The following is a 26,093-nucleotide window of genomic DNA, read 5'->3' as shown; positions in this document are numbered from 1 at the left end:
ATTCCAAGACACAGGAAAATCTGACATATTTAGGGCCCGAGCACTGAAAGTGCGAGGACCCTATTGTATCTGTGATGTTTATTATTATTATTATTATTATTATTATTATTATTATTATTCTCGCCATAAATAAATTGCCTTTTTGGAGGCCTTAAAATGCTCAAAAACTCACCAAATTTTGCACACGCTTCCAGAGTCGCGTAAAATTACGTATTTTATGGGCGACAGGCATGGGTCAAAAAGGATTAGGCTCTATAGCGCCACCTATTTTATGTTTTTTGACGAGCCCCACAATATGGTTTGACTTACAGCAATGACCTTTATGTGTGTATTATATTAGACAAAGAGCTACAAAAAAGTCTCTTGGACCCATGGTCTAAGTTACACAGGAAGTCCGGCATTTTGAACAGAAAATGTCATTTTTTATGAATTCTGATCATTTCTAGGCCTCGTACTTTAACGAACTCCTCCTAGAGATTTTATCAGATTGGCTCACAACTTGGTTTGTACAATCTAGACACATGGCCGATGCTAAATTGCGAAGCTTTTACGTTTTTAGCAGAGGGCTTGACCGTAGTGATCCGGCGAAGTTTGGGGTCATTTTTAAGCCTCGCCATGAAACATCAATTGGCTGTAATTCAGCAATACATGATTTGATGTGGTTGAAAACGTATGTGCATGATTGTAGGCTGAGCCTGAAGACATATGTGGTGGAATATTCAGGATTGGTTGTAGCGCCACCTGTTGGCACCAGGAATTGTCATGTCTTCTAGTATGCATCTGTGCTCAAAGGGAGATGAGCGGATGGATCTCAAAGTTGGTCACATAAATAGGTAAGACATTGACGATGGCTGACAGAGAAAACTGTAAGTTTTTCTCAAAGGGCGTCGCTGTTAGAGGTTGTCAAATTTCGGTGTCTCGCCATGAACATAAAAGTTGTTTTAACTTTCAAATACTTGGTCCAAATTGACCCAAAATCAATACATTTAATCAGGCTTCCATTCTGATATCCATTCTATATTTGGGACAGTTTGTCACCGACTTTATTCAAAATATGAACTCATTTTGAAATAAATCTTTACTTTGTCATGCAATGTCGAATTAACTTCTAACTTCGTAAAAATATTGTTGAAAATAATATGATTTGAGCATTGTAGGCTATGTGCAAGAGGCGATTTATAATGAATGTTTTGAGTTGGATTAGAAGCATGAAGCTGTCTGCGGGCCGCGTGCGCGCAGACCGCGGGAACGCGCAGCCGCAGCTCCTGGAAGCTGCCGGGGGCGGGGCGGGGGAGGGGGGTTGTTGCAACTTGCAGCAACATGTGGAGTCACGCCGTCACGTCACGTAAGTTGTATTGTGGTTTTTTAATGCGTGTTGCAATTATTTTATTTTATTATATTATTATATTATTATTGAGCTTCCATCCGCGATCCCGATCAGGAGCGCGCGGCCGCGCGCGGCCACGCGCAGAGCCGAGAGCCAGTTTCTGCCCATTTCTGCAGCTTTGCCAAAAAATGCAACCTAAAGGTTTTCCACCACAACTTTACTGTGTTTTACTCCCTAAACCACTTCCTTTCACCCCCAAGTGGTCCTTGTCTCTTGCCAGGCCGTCATTGTAAATAAGAATGTTCTTAATGACCTGCCTGGTTAAATAAAGGCGAATGACTGAATGAATATCAAATAAAGCCATAGAATTGTTGTTTTTTTTCTCTTTATCGTATAATGTTCACAAAGTGTAATGCATTCATGTCATGGGTCGTGTATTTTGAAAGATCAAATAATCAACATCCCATTATCCATTTTACATCGTGCAAGAAATGATGCAAACTTTGAAAATCGACTGTGCGCATGCGCAGAACCCAAACGTAGCATTTTTTCGGCAGGGAGCAGAAATTGGCAGAACACCGGCTGGGACGGACCTGATGCTCTGATGCGACAGGTCTCTGCTCACACTGACTGTACGTTCATACACGGACGTAATATGGGGGGGGGGGGGGGGGGGGGACATGTATCCTGCACTTTTTCAAAAGGCAGTTTTGGTCCCCTGCAGTTTTTACCGTCCAAAAACAAGGTTACGCTATATTAAATGGAGACAGGTCAGCACTAGGACCAAGCGGAAAACGGCCGCTCAAGCTGAAGCCTGTTGTTTGGTCTGCCTGGGTCACGTCAGCTAGACGGATTTTAAGAATAAGAATAAGAATTACTTTATTAATCCCCAAAGGGAAATTCCTTTGTATGGCAGCTCATCTACTGTACCATTTGCAGAAGAGAAGCTCTTCTGAATATCTCTTGGATGAGTTGATTATGTTGAAATGTTAATAGATAACCCTTCTGTGGTCTTTTGGTCAAATTGACCCATATTCACTTTTCTTTTATATCAAAAATATGATTTTCATCCATATAACTGCCTCTGTTACACTCATTTCAAATAAAATTGATGATCACTACCAGAGCTGGTAGAGTAGCCAAAGATTGTACTCAAGTAAAAGTACTGTTACTTCAGAATAATATGACTCAAGTAGAAGTAAAAAGTAGTCATCCAAATAATTACTGGAGTAAAAGTAAAAAAGTACTTGGTGAAAAAACTACTCAAGTACTGAGTAACTGTTGAGTAACGTCTGATTTATTTTTTTAACACACCCATTCAAAAAGACAAAAGTACAAAATAATCACCTTCAGGCAAATTAAAATCAATAAAATAATAAAATAAATTAAAATTAATAAAAAAATGAAAAATAGCTTAAATTAAAATAAGCGTAAAGTAAATTCAAGAACTTTAATAAATAATAAAATAACAGAATAAAAAAATAAATTAAGCACCAGTAGCACAAAATTTCAAGCCTTTGTACTTTTCTTTTTTAACCAGCAGAACTAGAACAAACATGAACTCATAGAAACTCTGTGTGTGTTTGAGTCTGTGTAAATGTGACAAAACATGCAAAAACAAACATTTTTCCCAAAGAATCACTCAGTGATGTCATGAGATTGACGCGTACACGGATAAAAAGGATAAAAGAAAAGTAACAGCTCAACGTAGCCTAATGTAGCGGAGTAAGAGGAACAGTTTCTCCTTCACAAATCTACTCAAGTAAAAGTAAAAAGTACAGTTATCCAAAACTACTCCTAAAAGTACAAAATTTCCCAAAACTTACTCAAGTAAATGTAACGGAGTAAATGTAACTCGTTACTACCCACCTCTGATCACTACTTGCATTGAATTATGGATATTTTATTCAATTTCTCCTCTCCTGTGATATTCAATTTGACCCACCAACCACTGGCTGGTGCTGGGTGGTGGTCCAAACATTTTAAATGATTTCATTTCATTTTCACATATACCCGTCTGTGATAATCCATCAATTTATGCCTCTGAGTTTAACTATAGTCAAAAAAATTCAGAATTTCGGCTTATCTTTATCTATCTCAAAAATGAGCTATGATTTTATGTAAATGAGGTCTATTGACCATTCATTCCAAAAATAAGTGTAAAATTGGTGGTAATGAGTTGGAGTGAAGTTGACTAACAAGGTGAAACACAGAATTGGGTGATAATTAAAGCTACATGCTTTACAACCAGTAAAACCACAAAGGGAACAGTAAACTTAAAAGTAACAATAGAAAACTAGAAGAACTACTAGAAAACACAGTGAACTGAAAGAGTTTGAGCTTTTCTTTTTTTTTTTTTTTTACCTTGTCTGCACACATATTAATGATTGAAACAAGAGGAAAATTGGTTCAAAACGAGCCGGCAATGGCACAGTGTCTGCCCGGCTTTAAACAGAACCGCAGCCAGTACTCGAGTTGTAAAAAAAAATCAGGGGGGGTGGTGGATTTTATCATATGGGGACAGATAATTTGTTCTGATTACAAATATTATAATATATTACAAATAATAGCAGTGACCAAAACACCTGCAGAAATACTGCAGGAATGACATAGCAGCAGTTAAATGCAGCCTTCTGTAAGCTTTAAATATCCACTGGGCTTACATCAAATACATCAAAACACAACAATAAAAAACAGTTTTCTGAACTTATCAATATGCATCTGTCTTTCACAGGATAAGTAACATGGATCACTGCAAAAACTCACAATCTTAACAAAAATATTTGTCTTATTTCTAGTGAAAATGTCTCATTTTAGTAAAAAAAACCTCATTACACTTAAAACAAGACTCATAACTGGAAAAAAAAACACCATTTTCATCTGTTTCACCTGTTCACCTGTTTTCACTTAAAATAAGTAGAAAAATCTGCCAGTGGAACAAGATTTCTTTGCTTGTAATGAGAAGATAAATCTTGTTTAATTTTATTTTTTTTTTACATTTATCGTATTTTTAATATTCTCTTTTTGGGGGGGGCTGGAAGGAGGGGCGTTGGCCATGAGTGCGAGGGCCCGTTCATCGCTGCTTGCAGCTTTAATTAGAGGTGATTTTTGTGGCGATATTGCTCGGTAACTTACCTGACTTTTAGAGATGGCTAATCTGTTTGTTTTCTCACATACAACCTTTCTGGGACACGTGTTTTCAAAAATAAATGACTCAAATAAAAGGTACAATCCAGTTGTTAAAGGACTGAAGTCGATAGGATCACTCATGGCATATTGTAACAGCACCAGTTCTCTGTGACCCTGCAGTGAACCCAGTGGCAGATCATGTGATCCTGATGTAATTTATGGAAGTCTGGATATGTCTCTGGATATGTCTTTATTTGTCTTTCAGATTGTGAACCTGAAGAAATTGATGACTGGTCCCCAGAAGCAAGCCTGTCTCGGTGTTCATTCTGTAAACTTCCACTGGAAAAACTTAACTTAGCTGTAAGAACTGTTTTCAAGACTATGTATAAGTAACGTAGAATTATGCCTTTGAGCAACCCTTTTTAAGTCATTATTGGTTCTTGAGCAGTATAATATGAATGAAAATATCGAAAGCTTCCTCAATTTAAACAGTTCAAATGACTTTAAAAAATTATGAGGATTGTAAAATAGTTAAGAACTTAAAATTCCTGTTTTTTTTCCCTTCCATGTAGGATCGAGTACCTACAGCCACTTCGCCTCTCTCCTGCCCCTCTGATTACTCCTCCTCCCAGGCCCCGACCATATCTGAGAGCAGCCAGTCAGCACACAGGTTCCTCCAAGCTGTGTTTCATAAAAAAGGTGAGTCGCTTGTATTCTCACTGTCCGACTTGATGTCATCACAGTTGTAATTCACTTAATATCCTGCAACAGACACAAAACTTGGTTTTTTCATTATTTCTTTTTCTCCTCACAACAGCAATTTTGGGCTATATCCACACGAACGGTTATAGATTCAAAAGCGTTCCTCCTAGAAATGGAGATGTGTCTGTAAATGTGTGCATCCGCATGAATGTACTCAATACGCCTGAAAATGATGTAAGAAACATGCCAGGCTGCTGACACAAGCGAAAACAGGCGGCAAAAGAACGGGCATGCGCACTTTAGTGCAGAAATCTGTAAACAGAGAAAAAGGCAGCAAGTACAAGTGATGTGTATGATATGAGCATTTTCAGCCTCTTCAAATCTTTCCACTCTGGAACATGGTTTTCAAAATAACCATTGACAGACCCCCGAACGGCGGCTTCATATGGATGACATGCTGGTTTTCTAAAGTACTTTTACGTTTAGGTCTGAGATTGTCTTCGTGTGGATGGGCCCTACTGTACAAACCAACAGTTCACATATGCCCTCAGTAATTCAAGTCAACAAGTCAAGGGATTTTTTTGGGGGTGAAATTATATAAATGAATAACATTTAATTCAAATGGATTGATTTTTCTTTTTTTTCATGAGTTGAACTTGTAGGTAAACACATCAGGTGTTGTACTGGATGACAAATTGACATGGAAAGCTCATATATCACATGTTAAAAAAAAGATTTCCAAGAGTATTTTTGTTCTGAACAAAGCAAAATATGTACTAGATTATAAGGCACTGCGAATCTTATATTGTTCACTGATTTTACCTTATCTCAATTACTGTGTGGATGTCTGGGTCAACACATATACTAGCAATCTACATCCATTGTTTATCCAGCAGAAAAGAGCGGTGAGGATCATTCATAAAGCAAATTACAGAGAACACACCAACAGATTATTTATTAATTCAGGACTTATTAAATTTAAAGAAATAGTTGAGTTACATACATTATTAGTTATGCATAGGGCAAAAAGAAAAGTATTACCAAGTAATCTACAACAGTTGTTTGTTTTTTCGAATCCAGAAGTTATAGATAATAGAAGGAAATATAATTTCAAACATCAGTATGCAAGGACCACTCTCAAGCAGATGTGTATATCGGTTGTGGGAGTAAAACTGTGGAACTCTCTACAGAATGATTTAAAGGAATGTACAAATTTACTTAGGTTCAAAAAAATGTATAAAGATAAAATATTTAAGTTATATAATCATGAATAGGCTGGGACTTAAACAGTACTATTGATATATGTGGTTGGTTTCTATTTAAGTGTATATTTTATTGTAAATATTGGTTACATTGACTGTTCTTTTTGTTTTGGTATTGAATAAGGGGCAGGTAAAATAAGACCTGTCTTCATCCTGCTCCTTTTCGGTCATGGGTGTGTAGATTGAAGTGTACAAATGTACTACTCTAATATTGTCAAACTATGCACTACCATGCACGAAATAAATAAATAATTAAAAAAATCATCAGGGAAAGACTTTGGTGAATGTAACATTGTGTCCTGTAGCATTAATGTTGAGTTTGCCTCTGTGCTCTTTGTTAGATGTGCCCCTGGACGGTGATTCAAAGATACCTCTGGTTGCCCAAGATCTCATGAAGAAGATGATACACCAGTTTGCTGTAGAGTATGCATCCAAGTGCCTACTCCGCACCAACATAAATGGTGTTACAAGGACCTCATCGCCTTCGTCAGAAACATCAGATTCCCCTCTGGACCTCACAATGAGCAGAACACCGGAGGAGGTTGAACCGGAACCAGAACCAGGTAGAGAAATCACATTTAAGTTGATACTTGATTATTGACTGCAGTACACACCTTGAAGTAGTTAAATCACTGTATTGAAACCTTTAACATATCACATGTATTTGTCTTGCAGTAGATGGTGTTCTAGATCTCTCAAAGGGGAACTCTGTCAGCTCAGCAGCCTCTTCGTCGTCGTGTAATCACAGAGCCTCAGGGTAAGCGTTTTATTTGTTACTAATTTTGTGGCATTTGGAAATGTAATGAAGCAATGTCATTTTTAGTTACAGCTGTTATTTTTTCCTAAATTCAATAATATATACAGGACTGTATCAGAAAATTTTAATATTGTGATAAAGTCCTTTATTTTCTGTAATGCAATTTAAAAAAACAAAAATGTCATACATTCTGGATTCATTACAAATCAACTGAAATATTGCAAGCCTTTTATTATTTTAATATGTCTGATTATGGCTTACAGTTTAAGATTAAGATTCCCAGAATATTCTAATTTTTTGAGATAGGATATTTGAGTTTTCTTAAGCTGTAAGCCATGATCAGCAATATTAAAATAATAAAAGGCTTGCAATATTTCAGTTGATTTGTAATGAATCCATAATGTATGACATTTTTGAATTACAGAAAATAAAGGACTTTATCACAATATTCTAATTTTCTGAGACAGTCCTGTATATTTGGTTTAATAGTTTTAGTCAAAATACTATATGACCAAACAAGTGTATATGAGGAAATCCCTAATACGATATCAGTACTGCTGGCTACATGTTAACATAACAAAGATGAGTAGGTTTACTTAATTTTTTTGTGGTGTGTTACTGTCTTTATATACATATATATATTTTTTATGACTTTTAAAAAAAACTAGTACTGCATGATTGACCTCAGTTGAAGCCTCCTGTCAGACTGATACTCCTACTCCTGTTTTTGTAGTGGATTTGTAGTTGAGTCATTCTGAGCTAGCTTGTGTTTGGTGTTTTGGTACTATGGGGTTGACTCTTTTATCTCTTGAGCGGTAACGTCACAGAAAAAGCTGTATTATAATTGCCAAGAGCTCAGGATTGTACATTGACGAGAACATTGCAGTACCCTACAAGGATTTTACTTCCTTTTTTTACTGATCCATTTGCAATGAGTTTGGTTATTCAGCCTTCAAGCACGTAGGAGTCTCACTGGATATCACAAAACTACAGGGGTTGTATGTGAGCACCAAAATAACCCCAGCCATTCACAGACTGTCCCACCGGACGTGAAGAGGCTTTGCCACACACAGTGTCTTGTGTGTGACAGACACACAGCAGCAATGTGTGTTTGAAGGCCCAGAAAACAGACTGAGAACATACAGAGATGAAACTAACAGACAGTGATGTTACCAACACAAGGCATAAAGGAGTGGACCCCTCGGTCTACACCCCCCCCCTGTCCCCCATGCCAAAATCAAACCCCTCCATCATCCATCCTGACCCTGCTGTTTGGTCCTCCCCTCCTTAGGAGGCAGCACAGGCAGAAGGAGTACACTCAGAGGAGCTGGGAGCTGTCAGAGGGGTTGCTGTCCAAGGCTTTGAAGGATATACGTTCAGGGAGGCTGCAGGAGCAGCGGGCCGCTTTGCTCTATGGAATACCTCTTCAAATCCTGAGGCAAGGTTTGGATGACTGGGATGAGGGGAGGCTGGGGGGACCGCATCGTCTCACACCAGGAAAAATACAATTCAGGGATGAAGTGACGCTAACTGGCAAAGCCCACCGTGTTCTGCAGGATGTGGCAGCGAGGGCAGAGGAAGCAGAAATTGGCGGAGTTGCAGAGGACGACGAAGACTTTAGTTTCCCATCTGCTCTTAGCCTCTGTCAGCCAAGTGGTCTAACAAAGACCCTCCCTCAACCGTTCACCAAGCTCAGGGATGCTCTCCAGCCGTCACCAAACCCCACTCCCAGTCTGGAGTCATCCACTCCCCTGCGTATTCCTCAGGTTCGTTTCATGTTTGACCGCAACAGGTCAGTGTCCGCGGAGCATTGCGGCACGGCCGAAAACCGATATCACCGTACCTCATTAGCTGAAGGGACTACCAGTTTGTCCACAGCTTTGTCTACCAGACATTCGTCAATCTTCAAACTTAAACCTCCAATCTTGGCACAAGGCTTTCTGGGCGGCGCCGGCCAGCCAACTCATCGCCTGGGACAGCGCGGATCCTCGCTGGATGAGTCGGAAGAAGGGGCGGCGTGCCAGGATAAAGACAAGCAACCTCGAAAGAAACGTGGGAGATACCGTCAGTACGACCACGAACTGATGGAGGAGGCAATCACCATGGTGATGGGTGGTCGTATGAGTGTCTCCAAGGCCCAAGGAGTTTATGGGGTCCCCCATAGCACACTGGAATACAAAATCAAAGAGCGCACTGGAACACTGAAGAACCCTCCCAAGAAGAAATCTGCAAACTTTTGTTCATCTAATTCCAACTCAGCTGGGCCTGGTACCATAACCGGCTCCACCAACTCAGGAAGTCTTGCCTCTGCTGCCGATGAAAAGAGGTTCTAGACAACAAAACGCCTCAAACTCCTTAACACTTGAACACATCACCTCTTACAATATACCTTTTTTCTGGAGACAGAAGTACAACACATGCCTTTTACAAAATCCACAAATATTTATATTCAGGTATTTTAACTGTGTGTCTGTAATTTGAAAGTCATACTTCAAGCTGTGTTTTTTTAGTATAGTCATTTGCTGTATTTAAAGCATCTGCAAAAATACAGCACTTTCAAGAAGCAGTGATGCCCGGTGCATCTTTAGTTTACAGCGGCTGCTAAACTCAACAAATGTCTCATGAGTTTTTATCACTTAAACTAAAAGCTTTTGGAGATTATGGCTTGCATTATTTTATATTTTTCCTGTTATCAGTCAATCTCAAGCACTAAAACTAGAAAAGAATTCAGGCCAGAGCCTAAAACATTTGAAACTTGAAATGGCCATCCGTTTCTCTGTGCCACCATTCGTCAAATATGTAATATTATTGCTATTTTGCAGTAGTTCTGGATGGTCTGGAGCTGTGTGGGACACACACTGGCTTTACTAGTCTGTGGCAACAAAAACCATCTTTTCAATCAAATGTTTGATATGTCTTTTAATTTTGCAAGCTATATTACATGATATACGGTGCAAATATTCGATTTGATCAGTCTTAATTTAAAAACTTTCTTTTGCATTTAAAACCTTCAAGGTTGTGTTACAGCGAGTGGGTTTTGCATGCAGACATAAAAAAATTAATAGTTGCAGTACCACTTGTGAGGACAACTGATTTTAATCAAGTTGAAGAATTTGTTGGCGATAAGATAAATAATACCATCAGTTCTTAAAGCCCTCTGAGACTATCTTAACTTTTTTTTTTTCTTCAATCATATACAGTTTCTGCTGTTCAGAATATTTCTCTTTATAGAAAAGCTAACCATGATTGTTCCAAAATATCGCTGAGGATCAGTGAAGAGAAATAATTAAGGACCTCTTTAGCCCCTTTTCCACCAAATTGGTTCTAGTGCTGGTTTGAAGTCAGTTCCCAACTTGGAACTGATTCAGTCGTTTTTGGACCGTCAAAGTCCAGGCTCTGGCCCAGGAACGGTGGTGCTTCAGGAGCACCATGTTGTTTGGCACTTCAGGGAACAAAGCTACCTATGTTCTGGTTTAGGGTTACCGTTACAGAGGCCAGCCAGACCAACAAAAACCGTTGGCAGCTTGTTATGAGAAAAATAATGTGGATTAATTTCCTTCATCTTGCTAGTCGGCATTTGTGAATGCTGCCCACTGTGTCACACAAAGCTACATTCACGATCACAGTGTGCAACTGAAGACCCTTTTCAACTGCATATGTTAATATTCTGTAGTGTTTTTAATATTGTCAGGTGGCAGGTAAGGTGGGTTTCCATTAGTGGGGGTTAGGGCTGGGTGATATGGACCAAAAGTCATATCTCGATATTTTCTAGCTGAATGGCGATACTCGATATATATCGATATTTTTTCTGTGCCATAATTGGGGTTTCCCCCAAAGCATTATAGCATAGCATCTCTGTTAGCTTCATGTTTTTCTGAAGCAAACCCTTAAAAAAACAGTCAGTTTTAATACAAAGCCTCGTGCCAAATGTCACACAGGTACCTTTATTAACAGAGGTCTGCACAATATCAAAATGTATAAAACAAATGAAATAAAAATAAACTGCCTGCATATGTAGAATAAAAATGCTTCTTGAATAAAATAAAACAAATATCCCTTTCCTGCATAACAATTAAATTCAAATACACTGTGCAATTAATACAATGTAGACAGTAACAGGCAGACTTTTCCACTGAGGCTGACAGTTGTGCAAATAACAAAACATTTGTGCAAATCTCAAATAAAACATTCAAGTCAATTTGTCACAAAATAAGCTATATCAAAATCATAAAAAAAAAAAAGATTTTTTTTTTTTTTTTTTTTTTAATAATCGATATAAACGATATTGTCTCGTACCATATCGCGTTTGAAAATATATCGATATATATTAAAACTCGATATATCGCCCAGCCCTAGAACATACACAAAGCTAAAACGGGAGTGAAACTGCTTGTTCAGAAAAGTTCTCGTTTGCATTTGGCATTCATAAGTACAGGCCATTGTTTGGAAATGTCAGCTGCTAGCATCAACTATTGTTTACAGTAGCCTTTTAAAACTGGAATGGATATATTGACACAACAGTTTCCACTGGAAAAACAAGACAAACACTGTGATCTATGTAGACGAAGAGTATCGCTGCACGGCAGTATTCTGAACAGATTCAGGATACAGTAGAGGAAGGTTCCACCAATCTCGACATGTAAAGTAATGTAACAATGTGTCTGCACACAGTGCCTCTGGCTTTGGAAAAACAAACCAGCTCTTACCAGTTTTTTAAAATGCTGAACCAATTTGGAATTGGCTTGAGAACCGGCCCGCCACCTGGTCGAAAAGGGGTACCAGATCTATGAAATTAAGTGTGACTCTCATGTTTGATAGATGTTAGATTATTAGGTTATTCAGGTTTGATTTAAATCTTAAGAGCTCCTTCGTTAGGGAGTATTGATGATTGTTATCAACTTTCTAGCTCTCTGGGTATCTTACCCAGGCTATTTAAGTGACTTAGAGCCATTATTACAAATTTTAAAAACTTCTAGCTATTGTTAAACACCTCTTTAAACAGGGAAATTGTACAGTCCGAGATGCACTGGTGGCTCCGTCTTATGAGTTTTTGTGCAAGAGATTATCTTTAAGCCATCTTGTGTCCACATGATCTCCCCTCAGTTTGTGGAAGCTCGTCTGAACTTTGTGTAGTATCTAGTCGGAATGCAAATGTGCAGCATGTTTTTAAAATGTGCACTTAAGAGCTTGGGAAATATTTGTGTACGTGTATTGTCTGTGGGGGGTGTTCTTTGATTCTCATATATATAAATATATCTATATTTACTTATTCTGCTACTGTAGCTGTATCACTGCTAACCTCATACATGACTGCTGCTTACATTTACATGACTGTTTTTTCTGACACAGATTTTGTAGCTTTGTCAAACACTCATATCAACTAAAGATATAAAGATGCAGAAAATTGCATGAACCTAAAAGATGGATGAACATTTGTTGCATGTATAGCATTCATTGTTATTGGTGGTTGTGTCAGGTACTTGACGGTACAGTAGTTTGAGGTTTTAGTGAAAAATTGTCATTGTGACCATAATATTTAGTGCAAGGATTGCAGGCTTTTTTTCCTCTGCAAATTTTAATATGTTTGGTGTTGCATCCACACTTGCGTCTGCCTCTCATATGGGCCTATTCTCATTAATAATGCTACTTACCAAAGCAGCATTTCAGGGTTATCCACACAGAGCTGCTTCGATTTGTTTATACTGCGATAACTGCTTTTTTTAACTGCTTTTTTTTTTTTTCACAGTCTACAACCTCATTGTGACATTATACCTCTGAACTTTATCTGCCTGTAGCCCAATGTTGGGTATCACATTCATTCCTAGATCTTGGGATACCAGGTGTTTTCTGGAAAAAGCTCTTATTTGCTTAAGAGTCTTAATAAGCTCTTGGTTTCTTACGGGATAACACTCAAATGTAAATATATTGCCATTAACAACACTTTAATTGTGTAACTAAACTTTATGGTAAGCCATTTTATGGAGTCAAAAATGAAATCTGAATTTGCGTTTTTTTTTGGTTTTGTTTTAATAAGTATATTCCCCTCTGGGTTATTTTTGGTAATTTTGAGGGTAATTGTAAAGCTGTATTTTTTTAAATCTTTTTGGTCACAAGATCATGTGGCATTTTAATCTTTGTAACTGTACGAGCTGTGCAAGTACTCCTGAATGTATCTGCTTATACGGTACACTGTGCCTGTTCTTTTGGCTGAAGTTAAGTCCACAGATATCTCTACTCTGGGAGATGCGTGTAATGTATATCAAAGGGACAGTTTGTAAACAAGCCCAAATATCCCTCAAGAAATAGATTTTTTTTTAAATTTCAATTGTTAAGCGTGAACCTATTCTACGTAGCGAGACCTCTTCTGACCACATGGGAGCACGTAGATCTGCTGCGTTTAAAGAGACAGTACTGTGTTGATGAGCGGGAACGGTGCGGCATGTCTTGGTAAATGCGCCTCCTAGTGGTCAGAAGTGGGATCGCTACATATACTGATATATTTAGGGTACGGATTTGGACTTCGATATGGCTTTTTAGTTTTTTGAATGACCTAGAAAATCAGCGAAGCATCTTGGTATAATTGTGATATTTATGCATAATTCGATTATTGCACTATGATTTGTGAAACATTTTTATTGTAGAACTGTTTTGTGTTATTACTGCATACTTATTTATTGATTATGCTTCAGAAATGTGATTTTAAGTTTGATTGTGGTGATTCTTAATTTATTATATGGCACTTTGATCTAGTGTGATGTGTGCATTGCTACAGTTGCATGAACGCTTTTAATAATTGCTTATTTAATTTATTTAGTTTGGAAGTTACACTCCTGACTATTGTGGTTGATTTGTGTTTATGTTAATATTTAATTTTTTAGGAGATAATTTGATTATCTTTAAGAACTCAACAATAATGCTACAGAATGTAATGTTACATTCACCAAAGTTTCACCCTGATACGTCTTAAGAGAGAATAGTAGTTTAGGGGGGAAATATGAAATATACATTTTAATTGCATATCAATGCTATAAAATAACTTAATTCTACAGCAAAAATTTTCACTTTGACCTGTTAGTTGATTTGAACATTAGAGGGTGTTTGTAAACTGTTAGATTCTTGGCAAAAGTGCTGTTAAGAGGAAGAAATTAAAAAATACATTTTAGTTTGAGCGTTTTAACAATCGTTTCTTCTGCTTTCAGCAGAAAGTCATCATTTGCCTTCAGCAGCTTATCAATAAACAGTTCTTCTGATCTTATCAATAAACAGTTCTCTGATCTTATACGTTTTCTGTTATGATTTTTCTGGGATATGGTTTCTCATCAGGGTCCTACAAACAATTAAACTTGGGCAAACTCAATTTCTTTTAATAATGTTTCATGTTGTCAATAGCAGATTTCTTAAATGGCCCGTAGCAGTCACTCTATCTAAAGAGGAAACGTTTCAAATGTATAAATATCCTTTCTGTACATAATGATTCTTCTTTAGTTATTTGTACCATATACTTTTTAAACTAGAACATAGTGAGCAGCAAAACAATTAAAAGCTTAGGTTAAATTGAAAACAAGTCAGAATGTTTTTTTTAATCATTATTCTTTTTGAAAAATGTGCACTTTATTTAATTTGACACCTGCAACGAATATCAGAAACGTTTCAATACATTCATGTTAACTGTTGTATCTTAAAGGGGACCTATTATGAAAAACACGTTTTTTTCTTGCTTTAACATATATAGAGTGGTCTCCCCTCAGCCTGCCAACTCGGAGAAGGAGGAAAGCAACCAAATTCTGCAGTGTCTGTACAGCCGCCCGGATGAGCCATCCAGTGTGATGTGGCTTCTACGAGCCGTTCAGATTCTGCTCCCGTTGTTACGTAACCAAAATGCAATTGGCATAGGTTGGCCTCCGATGCGTGAAACAACGCCCACAACTAACTCTGACCGGAACAACAACTCGGCCGGCCGGAGCTTCCGCCATTTTTTCGTATAGGTGTATCGTGTCATTCAGGCAGCCAATCAGCACAGTGCCTCATTATCATAGCCCCGCCCACTCAGAATCCCTCATAGATAATGAGGTTAGAGAATGGGAAGATAAAGTGTGAGATTAATCTGAGTTTTTGAACAAGTTTGTCCTTATGAAAATATGAAACTATCAGAATAGGCTTAATTAGGTCAGCTCAGAGAAGCTGACTGCTGCGTTTTTCACATCCATACCATTGTTAACAGAAGTCACAGGACAGGCCACTCCCTGAGGGTATTTAGGGGGGTTGTCTGCTCTGTTAAACAGTTGACTATTGTGCAGTTGGACACATCTGTCCAATACTTCCTGTTGACCAGAAGGGGCCTCATTTGACCCCTTTGACCCTTTGTGTTTCTTAAAGACTTTACCCTGACTGCTGGTTATCACATGTTAACAGATGATAGGGCAGCCCTTCCTGAGTTTGGGCTGTCCAACAACTATCCCATTGTTAGTTGACCATCTGATGACAACAAAAACCCCTTGACCATTTAAGGTTTCTTAAAAGGATGTCTGTTGCTCTGCACACCACAAGATAAGTTGCTTATTAACTGAAAAGTCATAGGTGTGACCCTTTTAACCATCATCTGATACCATGTCTGTTCTCCATCTGTCCATTGTCCATTCAACTATCTACTATTGGGTGTCTTTTACCCCCAACGTCTGTTTACCAAATATGGTCAATCCTGTCGCCGTTTGCTCAAATAAAAAGCGTCCTGCAGAAGCAGCAAGTTGGGAGAAGAGCTTGGGAGTTCTCTATGCGGGCCAGTATGCCCTGCACTCCTCAGCTCTCTTCCCCAGCTTCTGCAGAAGCGCCTTGAAAATAATTTCTAACAGTCTCTGTGTCTTTTCCTAAGTTATTAATTTATGTTGATGATTTAGGAACCTAACAAAAGACATGGCTCAGAGGCTGAATTTCTAATTTATTTAGCAAAAACAATCAAAAGCTTGTTTTTAAGACATTCGAGGCCTGTTTAAAATAGGTATTAAATGCCATAATAGGTCCCCTTTAATTTAATACAGAATATTATTTGGGAACTTGGGAGACTTCTGCTGTTTTGAGAGCAAAATATTTTCTGTTAATTTCTGAGGAATTATTTTAGCTGCACAATGATTCGATATCCTCCTTGTTAATATTTTTGTTTTTTAATATAACAAAAATCTTTAGTAGGTGCTTCAAGGAAATGCAGGCATACCAGTTTAACATTTAGTCCCTATTAAGACCTGGTATTAACATTAAGCTGAGTGATCCGGTAATAGTGGGAAAGGCTTTAAGGGCAGGCTTAACGATTTCTGAATGACATCACATCTTCTGATATTTAAACCAAGCACACAATGCTCCCCCAAGAAGACCCACCCCATCGTCAACTCTCCCAATATACTCCCCCTCTTCATGTGCACAGGTGCAAATCCTCCCTTGTTTGAGAAGGAGGATATTAAGGCGAGGTCCGCTTAATGTGGCAAAAAGTGTTCTAGTTTACAAATTGTTTAGAATCGCCTGTTGTATCTTTAAGTACAGGTAAATACATCAGTGCACCAGGGTGATGGTGCTGCCTCTGGTTTTCTCTTGCAGCATTGATGGCTCTTGCAGGTAAAAATTACAAAGCATTTGGTCTCTCAATATCAATGCTCTCCTCTGATCTGCCAAAAGAGATTTATTGGGAGTTTGCCTCAAGATTATGGCCAAGACGGTATAAAATTAATTGTTATAGCTCTATGTGAATGCATAATTGTTTCTCAACTTATGCTTGGGTTCAATATTGAGTAAAGCCTAAATCCAGTTTTTTGTTACATTTCTTTTTTTTTTCCTTTAGTCGCCAGCTGTCGTTGGTTACAGAAAAACGGGAAGATCTGGACCAGCAAGGGACAAAAGTTTGTCAGAGATCTGCACTGGATGATGTTCTACATCCTCTCTGTCCAGCACACCGATCCCTACTCCATCAGATCCTGAAGCTAGCACACCAGGAAAAACTGCTTCTGTTCCTCAATCGCAGACATGTTGGCCATACTGAATCCCACTGCTGTCACTGTGGTTTAAGCCCACAGAATAACCTCACTCCTCTCCCAGTCCCTTTGAATGAATGTAAATCCCATAAATGCAGCCCGTACTGCCCTTCAGCCGTTTGCGATCTTCAAAGTCATTGCAGCACCCATGGAGGAGACTCCAAGTCTTGTGGCATCCATCATCACCCTTTAAAACACTGTAACAGTGAAGGTTATCAAGCTCCAAGCTACAGTTGCGTGCAGAGGTGCCGGGCAGAAACTTGTACTCTTCTATGCTCCAAGAAAAGCCTGGCAGTGGGTCACAGAAACAAAATAGAGAGTTCATTTGCATCCCCACCTTTGTGTAATCCCCCCTCGAAAATATGCTCATCAGTGTGTTACAAGCAACGCAACTCCCAATCTTGTTCTTGTTATCCAAACCACATTGGTGGAATACAAGCCAGGAATACGGTAGAAAGGGGGATCGGAGATGCGGATTGTCCTGTCCTTAACAGGGAGCAGAGCCCTTCTCCTCCCCCTCTTTCCCCCATCTCTTTAGACGTCAGTAAGAAAATCGATGAAAAGCCACCATTCCTGCTTCACCACAGACAAGGGGAGGATGCTGACCTGGCGCTTAAGAACGGATTTATGAGCACAAACCATGTGCTAGAGGATGTTAATGCAGTTACAGAAAACGAGCCACACTGTAGGAATCCTGGAAATTGCCAGGTTCAGAGCGCAAGTGGGACTTCACTGGAAGATGTTATGAGTCGCTTTAGTGAAAAACTGGAGACTATCAAGCCTGTAGACAAACACCCGACAAATATTCATGTTTCTGATAAGGAGCAGTCACCGTTTCCCTCAACCAGTCAGAGCCTGCAGTTTTATCCTGATTCCCATTTGACTGAAATCATCACCACAGTTCTCCACAGAGGCAAAGCCAGCGACTACAGTCTCACTGAGCTTTTTAACCGGCATGAAAACGAAGAGCCTAAGTCACCCATCACTCGTTTACGTCGTCGGCAGGAGGTCCAGGCTGCTATATCAACATCTCCCGATGATGCTTCCACCAGAAGGCAGAGCTTGAAAATTAAACGGGAGCTCGCCATGCTTGATCAGTCCCACAATAGGAAGAAGGCAGCACCGGCAAAGAGGGCAAGATTAAAAGAAGAAAAGGTTTTTGAAACTATATCCGGCACTCCATCAGACCCAAATACAGTAAAGGAGATTTGTAAAAAAGAAACCGAAGCAGACGAGGAACCTGCAGAGGAAAACAGTGACGTTAAGGAAGAGATACATGCAGTTAAAGTGGAAGGAGATTTGGGTATTATTCAAGAAGAGGAAAGAGAAGCGGAAACATCTCCTGAAGAGAACATGCCTTCACTCTCGAGAAGTCAACACACTCCTGAGCTCCAGAGTACACATGGAAAACAATACTCAATCACTGAGCATGAACAAACACAGCTGACAGTGACGGCTACCGCAGAAGAACGGTGTAGCAGCCCCTGTAGAGAAGACTGTATGCCAGAAGAAGCCCTGTCCCTTCAAAACGATGACGCAGGCAAAACCGCAGATGGAAATTCTAACAGCCCTGTTAGAAAAGCACAAAACTCTCTGTCAGACCCTTCAAGCGGAGTAAGAAAGTCCACAAGACATATAGTACCTCCACCGCGGTTTTCCTCCTACGTCACTGAGCCTAGAAAGATGTTCTTTGTTGCATGTTTCTCTGAAAACATCTTTAATGTGGCACAAAATGAGAAAGTTCCAACATCTAGCACCTTGAAAACATTTCAAACGGATGTCGACAGCAGCCAGCCTCAATCAGGAAGCGAAGCCTGCACATCATCGCAGGAGGACCCAGAGGAGCTTGCCTTCGATTCAGATCAAAACGAACAATACGAGTCATCTCACACAGAGTCAAAAGATCAATGTCAAGTCTTGCCACAAACTGAGGCGGTCAAAGAGGAGAGATCTCAAAGTCCGCCCCCGGAGACGAGAACAGCAGCAACGGCTATGAATGACTCTTCTGTACATGGGAGGCTTCGGTCGTCGCCAAGACTGCATGCTTCGAGGATACACAAGGATGCATCAAATGTGGATTCCACTGTCAAGACTACTTGTGTTGAAACCCCTCTTACAGCCCAAGTCCAGTACACGAGTCCAATTAAACTCATGTTTGTGTCTCAAGTAAAGGATAAAGAAGGAGTTAAGTACAGTCTCAAATCAGTAGGTTCTAGTACAGGAACAGAAGAACCTTTTGACCCTTGTGTAGAGTCTTCATGGTCGGGAACTCCTCAGAAGCACAAAACCCGGAGCAACAGTTGTGCGTCATCACCAGGGAAACCCGTGTCTTCGCCACTAAAATCCACTACCTCACCAGCAGGATCTGCTTCTTCACCCGCCGAGTCACCCAGCTCAACGTTAAATTTGGCTACATCGCCCGCCAAGTCGGCCTCATCGCCCGCCAAGTCGGCATCTTCCCCTGCCAAGTCAACATCTTCATCCCCCAAAAGTGGCTCCAGAAGATCCAGTGACGGTACTCCACCCAAGCGCTTCTCTGGACCCGAGAGCCAGAGATCTCCAAGTAATTTGCAATCTGTCTGTGAAACCACTCCTCCAAAGAAACGCCCAGGCCGGCCGAAGAAGCTCGGGCCGCAGCTGGAGCAAAAAGTGAAGAGGCCTATCGGTCGGCCACCGAAGCAGAAGACCTCGGACACTGCAATGAAGGCAAGTTTGTTAAACGGGAAATGCCATCAGGCTTCTGACGACAAGGACAATGTGAACAAAAACCTCAAAATAACAGTGATGTATGGCCGTTCAAGGAGAAACAAGAGAGTGGTGTCGGAGGGCTTTGACCAGCTGCAGAAGGATTTCAGTGACTCTTTGCAAGCGGTGGACCTTAAAAGCGACCTGGGTATTTTACTGCAACACTCTAAGAACGGCTCGGCTAACATCAACCCAGTTGCAGAGGAACTAAGTCTTAGCAGCTCTGCCAAAGACCCCGCCCCTCAATCTCGCAGTATTATCAAATGTCAGAAACGAGACGAGTCTGCTCCCTTAAGGAAACCAGGTAGACCAGCAAAAGTGAAGATATCCGGCATCTCAGTCACAGTCACTACAGTGTCACCACGGCAACGCAAAATTCAGATCAACAAGGATATTCAGCAGTCACCTGAAATGCAGCTTTGTAAAAAAGTGCTCTTACCTGAACTAAAATCCGCCAAAGAACCCAGGACAATCAGCCGTCCGTTTCCAAGCAAGAAGAGTCAAGCAGAGGACGGGGTAGAAACCAAGGATACGCACGAGGAGGAGCTGCCGAACGAGTCGGTGGCAGTTCGGCATTCATTGAGGGTGAGAAAACCTTCGATCCACTTCCTGCACGCTGTGGCCACATCTAGTTTCAGATCGTACAGCCGCAGCAATGCTCTGATCCGGCGCTCGAAACAGCTTCTGCTGACCAAGGCCAACAATGAGAGGAGACTGGAGGAGCAACAGAATAGTCTAAAGACTTCAGGGGAGAAAAGACAGCTCTCTGGACGAGGACGAGAGGCCATTTCTCAGGATCTGAGCAGGGTGGAAGGGGTATCTGTCGATTCCATCTTTACCCCGAGAGGGACGCTGAGGTGGTGGGCGTCATCGGCTGAAGAACAGACCGTACATCAGGAGTTTGCGAGGCGAATACAAGTCATCTCCAACACCTGGGTTTCAGACACCGCAGACAACCTCGACAAAGAAATTGCCTTAAGTTCTAAGCTTGACGGTAAAGGGAGCAGGCCATATACCAGGAAGTTCAAACATTCCTCCATGGTCCAAACGCTGTTTGGCTGTCAGCCCGACCAACCCAGTTCCTGCGGCATGCAGCAGATCTGCTCCTGGTTCATGCAGACCACCGAGACCCAGTCTTTGGCTATCGTCAAGAAGGCAAGCTCCCGTAACCCTTATGAACTGATGCACTTCCCTCGTTCCGTCAACAAGAAAACGGCATGCCCAAGTCCTCAGGCGGAGCGTCTGCGAAAACACACCAAGAAGTTTGCCCAAACAGTGCCAAAAAGTCCCCTGCAACACCAGCTGGCCCAACGGAAACTGAGGAGGAAGAAACCGCAAAAGATTTGGTGGCGGCTTCTTGTCCCCAGCTTTTCACGATGCACTGGACGAGTCCTGTGGTGGCGATCCAGCTCGTCGGGGAGATTTCAAGCCACTCTGGTCAGAGTACGGAAAAGGTTCCTACATCTCAAAGGTAGAAACCGGAGGAGGAGGATGCAAAGAGACAGACAAGTAGCAGCACGTTCCTCCAAAGGACCTGTCTTAGCTGAACTACAACTAAATCGCAAAGCATTACACGCGTCGGAGAAACATCCGCCCTCTGACCGTCTCAAGATCAGCTCGGCAACCTGTTGCGACGACCAAGCTCAGGAGGCCGTTCACAAGGAGCGCAAGCTCTGCTCCAAAGCCTGGAGTCCCGAGAGCCTGAAGGAATGCCGGGTGTTTCTGAGGAAGATCAACTCTCCAGACAGCGAGTCCGCTGGGGAGGAGTGCACTGTAACACTGGATGATGGGTCGCCTTCCGCATGCCTGTTTGCAGGGAAGGAGAGGGAACCAGTAGGAAATGTTCAAACTGTGAAAAGTGAGAGAAAAAGGACCCTTAATAAGAGGGCTGCGTCAACTGAACTGGCAGGTTCTACATCTAAGTCGGACCAGAAGAAGGACACCGCGCCCGCGGGGAGACAGAGGAGCAAATACAAAAGTCCCGCAGTCGTGTCCCCTGAAGTTCCACAACCACCACCAGCGAAAAGGTTGAGACAATCGCGAATGAGGGGCCTCACCGGACCGAGATGGTGCGACTTTGTATTTGGTAAATGTTCCTACTTCATTTCACTTTTGATCAAGTTCATATTAGGGCTGTTCGATTTTGCCCAAAAATAAAATCTCGATTTTTTTCTCTCAAAATCCGATTTTCGATTACGATTACGATTATTTTGTGAATTGACAAAAGGCAAAGAAATGATTTCAAATATGCTGTTTTTTTTATTGAACATTTGCACCAAAATGAATGAATAAAGTGCAAAACTCTGTAAAATAAGTTGAAAAAAAGTTTTAAAAAATATAATAAAATATAAAGTTTTATCTCTGAAAAAAAATCAGCAAATCAGCACTTGCAAACATACAGTAAGTTATATTTCCAATTAAAAAAAAAAAGAAAAAAAAAGTGAAAAATCGATTTTACGAGTTTCACGTTTTAACATCGTTCTAATTACATAATCGCGATTACGATTTAAAATCGATTAATCGAACAGCCCTAGTTCATATCAAAAATGCTATAAAATTAACCTTTTTTTCCCCTTTTTCTCTCTTCTTCCACCAGAAAGCTAAATGAAGCATGGGAACTCCTCCTCCTGGTTAGGGGGGACTATTGTTAAACGTGGTGCCTTTGGACTTTGAGCTGACCACGTGGACTGACCTTCCCACTACGGTTCAGTCTTACACTCAGCGATTATGTAGCAGTCTAACTTAAAAGCTTGATGTTGCACTATTTTTATCCATGAATATATGTTTTTTTTTTTTTTTTTTTTTCTGTTTGTGTTGCCTTTGTCTTTCTCAGCGTGTGTAGTAGAACAACTCCGTTACATCAGAGAGTATTTGTTTTTGGGATAAGTAGTGATAAAGTGCTCACTGTTTGAGGAAAGACGACGTGTGACGGCATCGGCGGCGCCGCCTCCCGCAGGTCACGACGCCGCACGAAGGCCAACAAGCTTTTGGAACATCTTAATCTGAAATACCTAATTTAACTACTACAAGTCACTCCTGCTCTAAAGCTCATTTTCATATTTATGTCTTACTTAAGCACTCTTTAAATTTTAGATAATTATTTGATATATATTATAGTTTAGGTAAAATTATTTTAAGCCCCCCACCCCAATCCGAGCCTTTTCTTACCACACCAAGTAGCCAAAAATGTTTTAATGAAGGAAACTTAATCTTTAATCATTTTGTGTTTGGGCCTCAGCTGTAAAGCAACGATGCAGTGCAGCTAAGAAAGCCAAATAATAATTACTCATTTCAATTAAAACTTTGATGAAAATACATTTTCAAATTGACACAATTGCTTCAAGTGGATGCAGTCCCAAAAAATAACTTGCAATAGGAGATGTGTGAGAAGTGATTAAAGAACGTAGCATTATGATGTAGAAAGTAGATTGTGCTTTATTTGTTAGTTCGTGGGACATTTCAATTCCAATATTTGGACCGTATGTCTGTTTTTTTTTTTGTTTTTTTTTAATCTCTCCCTTTCTTCAGCATTTACTGTACGTTTCCACCGGATGTACTTGCACTATTGCATTTGCGATTATTGATCACACTACACAGAATCCTCCACCCATGTTTTTGCACATCCACCTCCCTGCTACCAGCCCCTACTGTAAGACTAGAGAATCTCTTTGGTGCAATACAAAACCATATGATTTATCATTATGTTGAAAGAAGAAAGTTATTTTATTGCTGACAGACGAATGGATGTACACAAGCACCGATGGCCTGGGATGTGACTTCACCCGTCTCCGTAGCCGTGTCATGAGATTCTTAACCCAGTAAGAGCTACTCCTGCAATCAGCTCACTGGATTAAATACTGTTATTCAAACTTGGTTTGCAGATTAATTTAAAAACAAAAAAAGAACCCCAAATCATCATAGCATTAAGTCCTTTTGTCATGTTAACATTAAAAGTTTAAACACAGGTGGGACTTGTCCCGATTGTTTTCAGGAGGACGTCGTCCTCTTTCTCTCCTCTCGTTCCAGCAACAGGCTCCTACCTCCTGGGACTCTGCTCACCGCTCGTCTGTTCATCAGCCAGAGTTCACTGATAAACCTTCATCCTTGATAAGTATGTTTTCTCGCCGCTTGTTAGAGGGATGCTAGATGGAAAAGCATCTGGCTTTAGGTCAAAACTTAACCCTGTAGTGAGTATTGTGCCTGAGTGCCCTCGTCTGTACGTGTTGTCACTATGATCCCCGTTTCATCTTGAGAGGTGGAGAAGTGATTAATGACCTGCTCTGTTCGTTGAAGAACCTGGTGCTAAACATCTGTTGTATATTTTCTTTGTCATGTGTTTTTATACTGTCCTTTACAGATGCAAAAACAGGTGTCTGAAGGGATCAATAAAGTCTTTTTCAAGTATCATGTTGGCTTTATTATGTACCTACAGTTGATTGCAGTATAACATGAATTGGGGGGGGGGGGGGGGTCCAGCTTTTCCCAGGGTGGCTAGTTTTTTCTTTAAAGTATTTCACTTTATGTTAAAAGGAGAATTAGTTAAAAACATTTGTCAACATTCAACGGGTTCTCATTTACATTTTTGTATACATATGACCCAAAGTCATCAGTCCTAAAACCTGGATCAGAGAACAAGTAAATGAGGCCAAAATGTTAGGTCTGCGTTTGCTATGATGAACGTATGACGACCCGGAGAGTAGGGATGGGCGGTATGGACTAAAAAATGTATCATGGTCATTTCTGGTATTTATCCCGATAACGATAAAAATGACGATAAAAAAAATACCAATTCAACTCCACCTTTTTAACTATAAATCTATGACCACATTCAGTCTTTGGAGCCCCCACACTGCTCTAAAACAGTTTCTCCCAACCTGGGGTCCAGGCCCCCCCTGGGGAGGCGCCAGAGATCTCTGGGGGGGGGCGCAAAACTTTGTCTGCTTTGAGGATATGCAGTTGTAAAAATTATATTTGCACATGTTAAATAAATAAAAAAATCATAACACACCTAATGGAATACAGTACCGTAATCCAAGTCTGTATAAACCCACTTAGAAATATTTTGGTAATTTTAAAATCCTAAGTTATTTATCAGGATAAAAACGTATTATATCATTATTCAACATTTAATAATACTACTACTCCGACAGGTTGTTAAAGGAAAAATGTAAAAACTATTTTGCTCTCATATTAGGAGACATTTTTCAGAAATATTTTTATGTCCTTGCAATTATTTTTTGTGCGTATTTCATACATTGGTGACAAAATTAGGGTAAGAAAAACAAAGTCGTATGTATACAGGGCAAACCAAAGAGAAATGTATCAAAAAAACAATGTTCATTTGTTCAATTAAAGGTTTGTAACGAATAACTTTACTCTTTTGCTGCTAGTACGTACGGGTCGGGGGGCCTGGCTGGTCTTAGACACAAGTAGTGGGGGCTCCATGGAAAAAAGATTGGGAACCACTGCTCTAAAAGAATACTAAATGCTACTAAACTACACCAATTAAATTGAATTAATAAAAACCAATTAAATGAGTCCACCTGTACTGCAATGACTCAAGCTCCTCGCTCTCAGAGCCGCCTTCCGCCATGTTTGTTACACAAAAAACGTCATCAACGGGAATCTTTCTTTCTGGCTCATTTCCTTCCTTCCATCCTTCTTTCACACACACGTACGTTGTGCATCGATTTAATGCAGAACCATAAATCAGCTTTACACAAAAACGTCAACGGGAATTTATCGTTTTTTAATCGCAAGATGACAAATTCTTACCATGGGGAATTTTTTTGACGGTATATCGTGAACGGTAAAATATCGCCCATTCCTACCGGACAGTGAATCCTGCCTTCGATACCGGGTGTGGCCCTCATGCAGAACCAATCTCAATCCAGCCACATTTCCACTGAACGGTACGGCTCAGTTGGGTTGGGGACGGTAGTGTACGTTCCCCCTGCCAGGTGTGTTGGCCAGATGGCTGCCATGGTAACACCATCTGCTCTAAACTACATAACGCCACACTGTACGATGGTGAAGAAGGGAAGGAAAAACAAGGACAGCATTTATTGTGTCCTTTATTCTTGACGAGAAGACGGGTTTTGAGAAAAAAAATTCAAAATTGTACGTGATTATTTATTTGTCACACAAAGATAAAA

The 26,093-nt window shown here is 40.3% G+C and overlaps 1 protein-coding gene across 2 annotated transcripts in view; it reads left to right on the top strand.

Moving 5' to 3' along the window:
• The window catches only part of lcorl (ligand dependent nuclear receptor corepressor-like), a 30,008-nt gene extending 5,666 nt beyond the window's left edge, over positions 1-24,342 (top strand). Inside the window, exons 3-8 of one of the 2 annotated variants that reach the window (XM_061707770.1) lie at positions 4,722-4,816; positions 5,029-5,155; positions 6,762-6,983; positions 7,096-7,177; positions 17,004-22,024; positions 22,535-24,342. In XM_061707770.1, coding sequence (XP_061563754.1) covers positions 4,722-4,816; positions 5,029-5,155; positions 6,762-6,983; positions 7,096-7,177; positions 17,004-22,024; positions 22,535-22,542 — 5,555 coding nt within the window. In that variant the 3' untranslated portion in view covers positions 22,543-24,342. Of the gene's footprint in view, positions 1-4,721; positions 4,817-5,028; positions 5,156-6,761; positions 6,984-7,095; positions 7,178-8,468; positions 14,962-17,003; positions 22,025-22,534 lie in introns of those variants that run through there. The other variant, XM_061707855.1, reaches the window with a different exon arrangement.
• Positions 24,343-26,093: the final 1,751 nt, after the last annotated feature.

This window comes from Cololabis saira, chromosome 1 (genome assembly GCF_033807715.1).
Source record: "Cololabis saira isolate AMF1-May2022 chromosome 1, fColSai1.1, whole genome shotgun sequence".
In the NCBI taxonomy this organism is placed as follows: Eukaryota; Metazoa; Chordata; class Actinopteri; order Beloniformes; family Belonidae; genus Cololabis; species Cololabis saira.
This window is presented reverse-complemented; position numbering and strand designations above follow the sequence as displayed.